General features: G+C 59.1%; 1 protein-coding gene across 3 annotated transcripts in view; it reads right to left on the bottom strand.

Moving 5' to 3' along the window:
- Positions 1-1,930: 1,930 nt before the first annotated feature.
- Positions 1,931-11,741, bottom strand: part of LOC111144042 (CREB regulated transcription coactivator 1) — a 73,493-nt gene continuing 63,682 nt past the window's right edge. For all 3 annotated transcript variants that reach the window (XM_022498118.1, XM_022498119.1, XM_022498120.1), the window contains 5 exons: positions 9,595-9,906; positions 7,394-7,498; positions 4,269-4,355; positions 3,485-3,665; positions 1,931-2,204 (listed from right to left, as the gene is read on the bottom strand). In XM_022498118.1, the coding sequence (XP_022353826.1) occupies positions 1,993-2,204; positions 3,485-3,665; positions 4,269-4,355; positions 7,394-7,498; positions 9,595-9,906 (897 nt within the window). In that variant the 3' untranslated portion in view covers positions 1,931-1,992. The remainder of the gene's footprint in view (positions 2,205-3,484; positions 3,666-4,268; positions 4,356-7,393; positions 7,499-9,594; positions 9,907-11,741) is intronic.

Here is an 11,741-nt window from a genome sequence, read left to right as displayed (position 1 = left end):
AAGAAGAAGAAGAAGAAGAAGAAGAAGAAGAAGAAGAAGAAGAAGAAGAAGTCGTCGTCTCACTCTTTGCTCCCAGCCCCTGCCTTGGTAGGAGGCTGGGCCCCCGACCTGGACAGACCAACCCTGTGTCCCCCAGCCCAGACACGGGCAGCAGGGGTCAACTAACTGAGGATGGGGCCTTCTCACGCCTGGGGCTGCCCAGTCGCTTGGCCAGATGCTAATGGCCTGGCCCGGGGAAGAGAGGGAGGGATGTGACTAGGATGGAATCTGGCTCCCACGCGGACAGAGCCGAGGGCTTGAAAGACCTAGAGACAGTGGCTGGGACACCACAGAGAAACGCACCGAGCAGAAGGTGCCAGCCCGGCCTGCAGGCCGCAGAGCCAGCCAGCGCTCAAGGTGCAGCTTTGGAGGGACTGAGACAGCAGTCCCAATCCCAGAGCAGCTGACAGAAAATAAAGACAGCCCTGTCATCCCCTCCAGGCCCAGGGATAGCCCCCAGCATGGTGGCCGTAATCCGAGGGTCACCTCAGCCTCCTGGAAGGCTGCCCCTACAACACACACTGCTCTTGGCCTCCGGAGCCAGCCCTGATGGGAGGAGCCGTGACAGGGGCGGCTGGAGGGGACGAATGTCAGCCAGTTCTCGGGGCAGGGCGGGGCGAGAGGGCAGCCTCATCCCTGGTGGTGGTGAGGGGAGGCAGAGGGGCTGCTGCTGCCACCAGCCTCAGAGTCTGGGCCTAGTCCTTCCTGAGGAGCAGCAGGCACCTTGAGGACGACCAGGCAGGGGTGGGCCTTCGAGGGACCCTTAATAAAAGCCGTGGCTCCTTCCTGGAAGTCTGCCACGTGGCTGGAGGGGAGGTACCCCTCGGCCACCTGGAGCTTCTGCCAGGGACCCCAGCAGGCCCCAGCTGCCCTCACTCAGCCTTAGCTAAAGAGGCCAGAGACTCAGCTCAGGCCTGGCAGGCTGCAGGCCGCGTCCAGTTAGCTTAAAAAATATGTAACATGGAATTTCCGGAATAAAAACATGCTTCAGGAAAGTACTGGATTGAAGGAGTCAGCTACTCGTCTACAACCAAAGTGTAAATACAAACCGAAAGAAACAAACAAAAACACAACAAAACCCGCCCTGGCAGTCCCCACCCCACCCCGCTCTTTAAACAACAGTAACAGTGACCACGGTACAGAGAAGAAAAGATGAGAACGAGTTGAGAGATGAAAACAACCCCAGAAACACGCGCGGTCTCCACATGCACCCCCCAGCTGGCCCCTCCATCCCGGCCAGGGGCTTCATTTTGGGGGCAAAGGCGGCCGCAGAGGGACCTGGCTGGGGGAGGGCAAAGCGGGAGCGCGGGTCCCAGGAAGATTTAGCTGCTTGCCATGCTCTGTTCACACCTTTGATATTCTACCTCCGTGGGACGGAGCGTAGCATTCTCTGAATGTGCTCAGAAATATAAAAGACAGCAGTCAAAATAGTGTTTATTTCACTTTGTGTCTGCCCCTCTCTCTGGCACCTTCTCCCTTTGGCAGGGTGGGGCTGGCTCGCTACCTAACCTCGGGCTGGGGGTGGCGGGCGGGTTGGGATGGGGGAACCAGGAACGAAGGAAGGCAGTGAGAGCTGGACAAACAGTCGGAAAATGCACCTCAGCCCACCGCCGCCGTGGACCACAGCGCCCCCTCCAGGCCGGCGGCCCTGCCCAACACGTTTTCCGCATCTTACAGGGGGACCGCTCATGGCCCAGGGTGGGGGGGCGAGAGAGCACGCGCAGGGAAGACCCGCGGGGGTGACACGCGGCCTCCCAAGGGAGGTGGACAGCTGGGGGGGACGGGCGGGTGGGCAGGGGGCGCTTGGCGGCATTGCAAGCTCAGAATCACAAGCTCGGCCGTTTGCGAAGGACGGAGCGCGGCCGTCCCTGGGCTCAGGGAGACGCCGTCGGGACCACTGACCGGCGGGGTGATGGAGCCGGGGGCTGGGCGGCGACGTGCCGGGTGTGCAGCTCACAGACGGTCCATCCGGAAGGTGTCCTCGGTGGCCGGGTCGGCCAGGACCATGTCGGGGTCGTTGAGCATGTGCAGTCCGTCCAGGGTCAGGGGGTCAATCTTGAGTTCGTCCAGGGGGAATTGGTTGTCGGAGTCGAAGCTGACGTCACCGACCCCAGCCAGTGTGCTGGTCAGTTCTTTAGACAGGCTGGGAGGGGACTCTCCCGTCACTGGGGGTGGGGGGGGACACAGGACAAAAGTCTCAGCACATCCCTCTCTGTTCCCACACCCTGTGCCTCCATGGCCCCCTGTCAATGTTCAGGGAAGAGGGGTTTGGGCCACCCCAGGGTACTTACATGGGGGTTGGCCCTCTGGGGGTTTATACTGGTGACAACTAGGGGCATTTTGTGTTGTCATGAGTGGGGAGCAGGGATGCCGCTCAGCACCTCGGAATGCACGGTGAGCCCCACCACCCCCAGAGAAAGATCCAGCCCTACATATTGGCAGTGCCAAGGCTGCGAAGCCCTGGGCTGGGACCTCTCCCGCTCTGCCAGGCTCTGCCAGGACGTCGCCTTCGCGTGCATCCCTGACAAGCAGGCTGGGGTGTGTGTGAATTCCCACCCACTCCCCAAAGAGCCAGTCAACCCTGGGCTCTCTCCTTTACTTGCAGTGCCACCTTAGGCCTTAGTTTCCCAATCTGAGACATGGGTATGAAAATCCTAGTCTTTCTGGGCCACTGGGGCAATCACAGGGGCCTATGCCTTCTCACGCATCGGAAGCTACTGTTCCCAGAGCACCTGCTGCGGACTGCTGCCCGCACCCCCGAGGTAGGCAGGAAGCACCATGGCGTGGGGTGGGGTGGGGGGTGGCTCTGGCATGGACTCCTCCATCTTGGAGATGTTGGTGGGACCACCAGGGGGTGACACTCTCAATCCTCAGACAGTGCTGGCTTGTAAGAAAATGCTTCTTTTGGTAAAACCCAGAACCCAGAGGGTGGGGCGGGGGCAGCAAAGGGTCTGGGTTCTCTGCTGCATGGAGCAGGGACCTGCTTACACATACTGCGCTCGGGCTGCTCGGGGATGCTCATCACAGTGTCGGGGCGGTTGCATGTACGTTGGCTGCATGGCAAGACCCCTGTCAGGCAGGGCCCACCCCCGTTACCTGTGACCCCAGTATACTCAGCTAATGGGGCGGAGGGACCCGGGCAGAGGACACAGGGCTGGGTGAGTGATCGGCTCTGTCCTATTCTTGCTCTGAGCACGGGACACAGGAAGCCTGGTCCAGGGTGCAGTGTGTCCCCCAGGGCCCATTCCACACAGCCCAGCAACAGGCCAAGGTCAGTGAGGTCTGACCTCCTTTGGCCTGGTCTTGGCATGGCTCATCCTGCAGGGCAGGGCAGGGACATCTTTTCTGGGGATGAGGCCCTTTGCAGCTGCCAGGCCCAATTGAGGCACTGTGCCCAAGAGTAGCCCTCCCCAGCCCCAGGATGCCACGGCCAGGGGTGCCTCACCTGTGAGGATGATGTTGGGGATGCTGCTGTGGCTGGGGTAGCCAAGCTGCTGCGTGTCCGGCAGGCTCCCATGGCTGCCCGTGAGGCCCATCATGGCAGCCTGCGAGTAGTTGAGCGTCGAGCCCGGGCTGTACAGGCTGCTGGAGCTGATGGCATTCTCCATCATGTTGAACTGCTCCAGCTGGGGGGTGGAAGCACACAGGCATGAGGCCGGCCCTGCTGAGCCCCTGTCTGCTGCTGGCTGACCCGTCCTGCAGCCGCCGGGACCAGCTCCTCAGGGGGATGCCCAGTGCCTGTGCCCAGAGGGCTTGTTGACTAGGAGACCATATGGCCTAGGGTCTCCCCCTCCTCCATCTCTGACCCTGCCCGGGTCTGTCCACACACTGCCCCTTCAGGGCTTGCTGGATGGATGGATTGATGGAAGGATGGATGGCTGAGTGACCTGCTCCAAAAGCGGCCAACCCTTCTCATGCCCACATGCCCTTGACCCTGACCTCCACGCAAAGCCAGCTCCGCCTCCCCAGCAAACCCACATGCACGGCCCACGCTGAGGCGCCGATGCTACAGCCGCTGCCTGTCCCTGTGTTTGCTGCCCACCCTCCACCCCCCTGCTGTTGGCCTCATCCTGTGGGCGCGGCACAAGCGCCCGGGGAGGCGAAGCCAAGCCACCCCCTCCAAGGCCTGGAGACAGGAGGGAGCCTTAGGAGCGAAGCTCACGCCCGAGGGGCGGGCGGGGTCCGGGTGAGCGTCTGCTGTGGGCGCTGTGACCCGGGCACCCGCTCACCTGGTGGGACAGAGCATTGGCCTGCCTGGCCGCCATCTGCTGCTCATAGTACGAGTCCCCAAACACGCCGCCCAAGGTGGAGGAGTGCTGCAGACAGAAGAAAGGCCTGCTGTCATCATGGTCCCCAAGACCAGGTCGTGGGCTGCCGGGGCGGGGGACCTCCCACAGGCTGCTTGTGCCCATAGGGAAGCCCCTGGAACCTCCTGGAGGGTGCTCAGGAAAAAGGAGGCTGAGCACCTTTCACAGGCCTCCTGGGAGAGAGCCCACACCTTCCAGGATGGAGAGGTGCCCCCCCATCTCAGGATGCCTCTTTCCACCGCCTGCTCCTGGAGGGCCTCTCTACCCCAAGAGCCAAGGCACCATCCCCCTCTCCTCTGCTTGAGCCCAAGTACGGGTGACCCTGTTTCCATCGGATAGAAGACAGGGGGCCCATAGGGATCAGGAACCCCCCCCCCAACAAGTTCCAGAGGAAAACACGTGGGGGGCCAAGGAGGGAGGTGTTCTGAATTTCAGGATGGGCAGTGCACTTGGTGACCCCTGTCAGGCCCCCAGGGAGACATGGGACATGGGGGCAGGCCATATACACGTGGACAGGACGGGTGCACAGAGCCAGATGCCAGCTGAGCAAGCACAGGACGGTCACACGGAAAGCCCCCTGCCCGGCTATCTCCCCCTGACTGCCTGCCTGGGGGACCCCAGGGCCCACAGGTGGGCAGGGAGCCCACCTCCTGCTCTTCCAAGGCCAGCCGGGGGCCAGGTCTGCTGCTGAGAGAAGAGCGGGGGACTGGGGACCCTCAGAGGCAGTAGAGACAACAGGACAGGAGCTTGGAGCCCCTGCCTACTCCCATGATGCCAGACAGAGATGGCAGGATAGAGCCTGGTGGAATGTGCAAGGGAGGAGGGACAGTGCGGCCAGACCTCACCCGCGGCACCAGGCCTCAGGAAACACATCCGCAGCCCAGACCCAACTCTGCTTCCTCCTTGGTGAGTGAGCTGAGAGCAGAAAGAAAAACAGCCCATGTGGCAAAAAAGCCCCCCTTTGCCCTAAATACAGCCAGCGTCAGGTCTGGAAAAGGGAGCTGCAAGGTTGTGGCTGGGTTTCCCCGTAAAGGAGGGCTGCTTCCTGTCCTGGCTTATCTGGGTCTATGGGTTATCTCTGTGTATCTCCATGGCCTTGGCCTCAAAGGGGCCGGTCACAAGCAGGGCACCCAGGCTAAGGTTTCTTTTGTGAGGTTGCCATTAGACTTTGCCAGAAAGGTCCACTCAGAGTGGAAGGGAGGAACACAGTACCGAAGGCCAGCTGCCTAAGGGCCAGGGTACGGTCAGACAGATACAACGTGTACCCGAGAGGCTGGGGAGGTTGGGGATGGGAGGTCCTGGCCCATAGGGCCACCGAAGGCAACCTAGAGCCCCAGCTGCAGTGTGAAGCCAGGCCTGGCCTTCACCCAGCACAGTCTGCCCCCAAGCGAGCCTCTGGGCCATCTTAAGCCCAGGTCTGGTTGAGTCCGGACAACCTGAAAGCCCTCACAGCCTCTTAAGCGGCCCACCTCCCTCGCCAGCACCCAGTAAATGGATGGACAGACTGACGGACACACAGATGTGGGCTTGACGAGATGACAACACACTTCCTGCCTAGGATAGACGAACCCACTTTGGTCTATGCAAACCTCTCCCGAGAGATCGGCTCCACCCTTGAATTCCTGTCCTGCTTCCTATGTAAAAAGGGACATGAGTCAAGGTCCAGCCCCAGGAACAGGCGGCACCTGCCCCTTCCCCTGCCTGGACTTGCTTCTCCCTTCCCTCAGCATCCTGTGACACCACGTGGCCCGACTGGACACTTTTCAGGAGCCACAGAGCTGGGAGCCCACATGGATGGATCTAGAGCTGGCAGACACCAGGCTGACCTCCGGCTTCTCTGAGCTCACTAATACCCTGCCCACCTGCCTGTGGAGCAAGAAGCCGCACACGGATGCCCCAGCAGGACCCCTCCTACGGCAGATGGGACTAGGAGGGCAGCCTTCCTGAACAGGACACCCACAATCTCAACACAGGGCCCAATTTGAGTGTACTTCTGGGAACTGGGGAGATGGGGACAGAAGGGCACGTGCCCTGGGACACGGGAGCCCGACATTGTTCTTGCATGGTCCTGCCTGGTAGGACAGCTCCTCTCCCTTCTTTAGCAGGGAAGGAAAGTCCTATCGCCCTCTGGGCCAAGAATGAGGCTTCAGAGCCTGGGGCACTGCCCTATGGCAGCGGCTCTTGGGAGTCTCTCAGCTTGGTGACATTTTGCAGATGGAGTGGCGGGGTCCTGAGGAGGCTCTGCAGCATGGAAATTTCGAGCCCAGATGTAGTTCTGTGGGCACCTCTTCTCCTCTGGTGGAATGTTCCAGATGGAATTCGGCCATGGGTTGAGAGCGGCACCAAGGCAAACTCTGAGGAATCCGGAGGGGGGTATGTGTGCATGTACATGCATCAGAAACTGGGGTCCAATGGTGTTGGGGGGAAAGCCAAGTCTGATGGATGTGGTAAAGCCCTTCTGCTGCCTGAGAAAGCCTCAGTCTCCTCATCTGTTGAGACAGGGACAGAGGACCCTGAGAGGCTGCACTACCACTCAGAGAAGCTTCCTGTGAGGACCTGCCTTCCAGCAAGGCAGACGGGAGAAGAACCTGAGGAGTCGGGGCCCCAACCACAGGCCAGCTGTCACCTCAGCTACGCCCCCAAAGTGGGAGGAGAACATCCCCCCGCACCCCGCTGAGAGCCTCGTGCGGGCAGGTGCAGGGGGCGAGGACACAGGTGCATGGGCTGTGGGACACATGCTCTGAGCCACACGTGGAGGTGTCCCTGCCTGCCAGGCAAGGGACCGGGGTGGGGCCAATACTAATATCACTAATGTGAGTGAGGAGCCTGCCACCTCCAGGCAGGGGGCTCCGCAGAGGCCACAGAGACACAGCGGGAACGTGGCAGCTTCTGGGCTGGGCCAGGGAGGTGGACAGGGCCTTCTGCTCGCCGCTGCGCCGGAGTGGACGAGATGGGATGGAATGAGGCGCGCGCAGCACAGACGGCAGGGGGATCGGTGCCGGGGCTGGAGTGCAGGCTGCTGGGAGAGGGGAGGCGGCGTCCCTTACTTGCGGGGAGCTCCCCGGGGAGAAGCCTTGATTGGAGACAGGCGAGGTGGGAGACTGGTTGGCCGGGGAGCCGGCGCCAGCGCGGTACTGCTGCAGGGCCGGCGCCTGTGATGACAGACAGGTCAGGACGCGCGACGGGTCCCAGGCCTGGCGTCCTAGGACTGGCCGCTCCCCACTGTCCACCCCCCCAAAGACGCCCCTCTCCACCTGGCAGGGGAGCACCTGCCAGAAGTGTGGGTCCCTGAACCCTGAGCCTGGCACCTTTTGGGGCCCCAGGGGTGTGGTGTCAAGAGAATCCAGCTTCCTGGAATCACACCGGAGGGCTGTGGGAAGGGCACGGCGGGCTCCAGAGCACCCACATGAATGCAACCCACACCCACATACTTGTGCACACTGCCACACGTGTGTACAAACACACCCACACACAGCAGGGCACAGGAGGCCCAGGGCGGGGCAGGGAGGTGCTGCCTTCCCTGATGACTCCGGGCAGCACCCTCGGCTCTCTGAGCTCCAGCCCTGGGCGCGGGCACGTCCTGCCCACCTTGAGGGCTGGTGGAACCGACAGCAAAGCCCATCCGGGGCACGCTGCAGGACAGCCAGCACTGGGCAGTCTCGATCAGCAGCGTCACTGGAGACAAGCCTGATGGGTATGCTGTCCTGAGACCTCCATGGGGTAGCAACCTCCTCACCTGAAGGAGTGGGGGCGGTGGGGGGGGGGGCGGCTTGGCTTCTCCCCAGGGACAGGAGGGGCTGCATCGGGAACCTGGATTTAGACCCTGCTCTGTTCCCAGTCCAGCCAGGACCTGCTGTGTGCCTTTGGGACAGGCTGCCTGACTGCTCTGGGCCTGTTGTTCACTGAGGCCCAGAGGACCAGCCCAGGGCCCCATAAGCGCTCGGTCTCCCCCATTTCCTCAGTGGCCCATTCCAAGTAGTCTGGGACAGGGGTGGAGCCTGGGGGGGTGCACGGGGGCTCAGTTAACAGGGCATCAGTGCTGGAAGCACTAGCATGGTCACTTGGCAATGACTGGCCCGGGCCGTCTCAGGGTTGAAAAGAGGAAAATGTCCAGAGGGACATTTTCCTTATTTGGCTGAGTCAGCACAAACCCAAGGAAGTGGCCACCAGAGCCCCTGCTCCAAGGAAGTCAGGAAGTCCCTGGTGAAGGTGCCTGGATGCACACGCGCCGGCCTGGAAGCCTGGGGTGGTGATGTCTGTGCCCCTGGCCCGGACACCCATGCCTCCCTTGTCTGCCCAGCTCAGAAGTGAGGTACCACTCAGGGAATGAGGTGCCCCAGGCAGGCTCCACCATCAGGACTGCTCCCACACCAGCTGTGCGTCTGACAAAGACAAGGCTTGCACACTTTCCTGGCCGGGGACCCCTGGGGTCTGCCCTATGAAGGGTCAGAGCAGCTTGGAAACAGGTCTCCATTCAACCAGGCTGCCCAGCCTAGGGGGGGGTCTAGTCTTTGCAGAGCACAGGATATTCTGAAGACATTTATCTTGGGGTTGACAGCCAAGGGCCTGAGTGGAGAGGGCTTGCTGTACCCCAAACGTGGTCCCTGTTCCTTGGATATGGCCAAAGGTAGCTATGATCAGCCCCTTGCCACCAGGGCAAAAGCCAGAACAAGAAGCTTTGGGGGTGCAGAGGTCAAAACCTAGCACCCATTTCCCTGAGCCCAGACCCAGGCCCAGGCCCGTGGGCTACCTTGCACCTCTGGGCCCCTGCACCATGCTGCCTGAACCACAGGGGAGCTTTATCCCTTCTCCTCCAAGTTCCCCCTGTGCCTCCGGCTCCCAGAATCTATCCCCAGGTCCCAAGAGCTCTGCGTCCTCCCCGCCTCCAAGGAACCATTTCAGGTGGGAAAGGTTGAAGCACTGGGCGTCAAGGACCATGGGGGAGCCTTGGCAGCCAGACACAGATGGCCCATCTCAAGTGAAGTTTGGGTCAAATGATCCCTGCTCGTATCTCAGCCTCCCCATCTATACACATGAGATGACAACCTCAGCCCAGCAGTATTTGCTTCAGCCCTGACCTCTGGCCAAGCTGGCCTTGAAGTGGAACCTCGAGGAAGCTTCAGCCAGATGCCTGAGTGTCTCTGGGTCTTGGGAGCCCAGTGGGGGCCTCCCACAGCCTCTGGGATACTCCTGCATGAGCCCCCCCACCGCCCCAGCCAGGCCCCTCAAAACCCCATCCTGGGCTTACCGAGGTAATGTCGATCCCCATTGGCGGCTGGCCTGGGTTCTCTGCGGGGGACTGGGGGAGAGAGGACGGTACCGTGACCGCGAGCGGGGGCAGCTGGGGCCCCCGCGTCAAGCTGGCACTTGGCATCAGGGGGCCACCTGGGGGGAGGCCAACGGGCACCTGCGGGGGTGGCGGGGGCGGCTGCTGCTGGGACGCGGGTGGCGGCGGTGGAGGGGGCTGGGGCTGCGGCGGCGGCGGCTGCTGGGAGCCTGCTTGGGTGAAGAAGGCGTAGGGCAGCTGCTGCTCCAGAGACAGGGCATCCATGGCCACAGCCTGGGGGAAGAGGAGGGCGTCAGGGGGGGAGGCCACGAGACAGGAGGGGCCAGGCTGGGAGTACCTGGTCCCTGGGAACACCCCATGCTTGACATGCTCACCAAAGATGTCACAGGTAAACAAAGGGACATCCAGAGCCTGGACTGGGAAAGCACAGGCCGAGAAAGGGCAGGCCTTGCCCAGGGCCACAGAGGGTTAGACTGCAGCTGGATGAGGCCTGGACTTCTAATCCAGCTGGAAGTGCTCTGCTCCCAACGAGCCTTTCCTCCTGCTGTGCCCCACACAGAGAGGTGGGCACCCCCTTCTGTACCTACTCAGGCTCAGAAGGTCCCTGGTGGGTGACCCTGTTGGGACCCCTCTCACTCTGGAGAGCTTTTTCTGTATCTTTACTTAACAAACTTCTATCGCTTTACTCAATCAAAAAACAAAACAAAACAAAAACATCAAAAATATTATCTTTTAGGGATAAAAAAAATGGACAAATTCCTAGAAACACAAACTATCAAACTGAATCAAGAAAGAATGGAAAATCTGAATAGACCTACACCAAGAAAGGAGACTGAATCAGTAATTGAAAACCTCCCAAGGGAAGATATTTGCAAATGACATATCTGCTAAAGGGTTAGTTTCCAAAACACAGGAAGAATTTACAAAACTCAACACCCAAGAAATGAATAATCTCATTAAAAAATGGGCGGAAGACATGAATAGACATTTTTCCAAAAAAGACATAGAGATGACAACAGACACGTTAAAAGACGCTCAACATCATTCACCATCAGGGAAATGCAAATCACGGCTACAGTGAGATATCACCTCACCCCTCACCCCTGTGACAATGGCTAAAGTCAACGACACAAGCAGCAACAGGTGTTGGTGAGGACGTGGAGAGGGGAGCCCTCCTGCACTGTTGGTGGGGATGCAAACTGGGGCAGCCACCATGGAAAACAGTATGGAGGTTTCTCAGGAAGTTCAAAACAGAGCTATCCTACGATCCAGCAACTGCACTACTAGGGAGTTACCCAAAGATACACAACAATACTTATTCAAAGGGATACACATGCACCCCAATGCTTATGGCAGCATTACCTACAAGAGCCGAATTATGGAAGCAGCTCGAGTATCCACTGATTGATAAATGGGTAAAGGAGGTGTGGTATATAAACAATGGAATATTATTCGGCCATTAAAAAAAAGATGAAATCTTGTCATTTGCAACAACATGGGTGGACCTAGAGACTGTAACGCTAAGCGAAATTAGTCAATCAGAGAAAGACAAATACCACAGGATCTCACTCATTTGTGTAATTTAAGAAACACAACAAGCAAGCAAGGGGGAAAAAGAGAGAGGCAGACAGACTAACCAAGAAAACAGACTCCACTACAGACAATGAACTACTGGTTACCAGAGGTGGGGGTAGGTGGGGGGGGATGGGGGAAACAGGTGACGGGGATTAAGGAGGCACGTGTTGTGACGGGCATGGGGTGATGTGTGGAAGTGATGAATCACTATACTGCACACTTGAAACTACTACAACACAGTATGCTACCTAACTGGAATTTAAATGAAAACTTAAAAAAAAACCAAAACCCTCCCCATTAAGATAAGCTCAGACCAGTGGCTTTGCTGGCGAATTCTACCAAATATTTAAAGAGTTTACAACACCAGTGCTTCTCAAACACTTTCCCCCCACCCCAAAAAGAAAACAACAGACAAAGAGGGAACACTTCCTAGCTTGTTTTGTGGCCATAAACTAAGTAAAAAAGAATCAAATTGCTGAAATCAAAAATGAAAGTGGGAATATTACTATAGACTTAAGAAAAATGATTATGAG

Source organism: Enhydra lutris, unplaced genomic scaffold (assembly GCF_002288905.1).
Source record: "Enhydra lutris kenyoni isolate GAN:26980312 unplaced genomic scaffold, ASM228890v2 scaffoldscaffold10, whole genome shotgun sequence".
NCBI lineage: Eukaryota > Metazoa > Chordata > Mammalia > Carnivora > Mustelidae > Enhydra > Enhydra lutris.
This window is presented reverse-complemented; position numbering and strand designations above follow the sequence as displayed.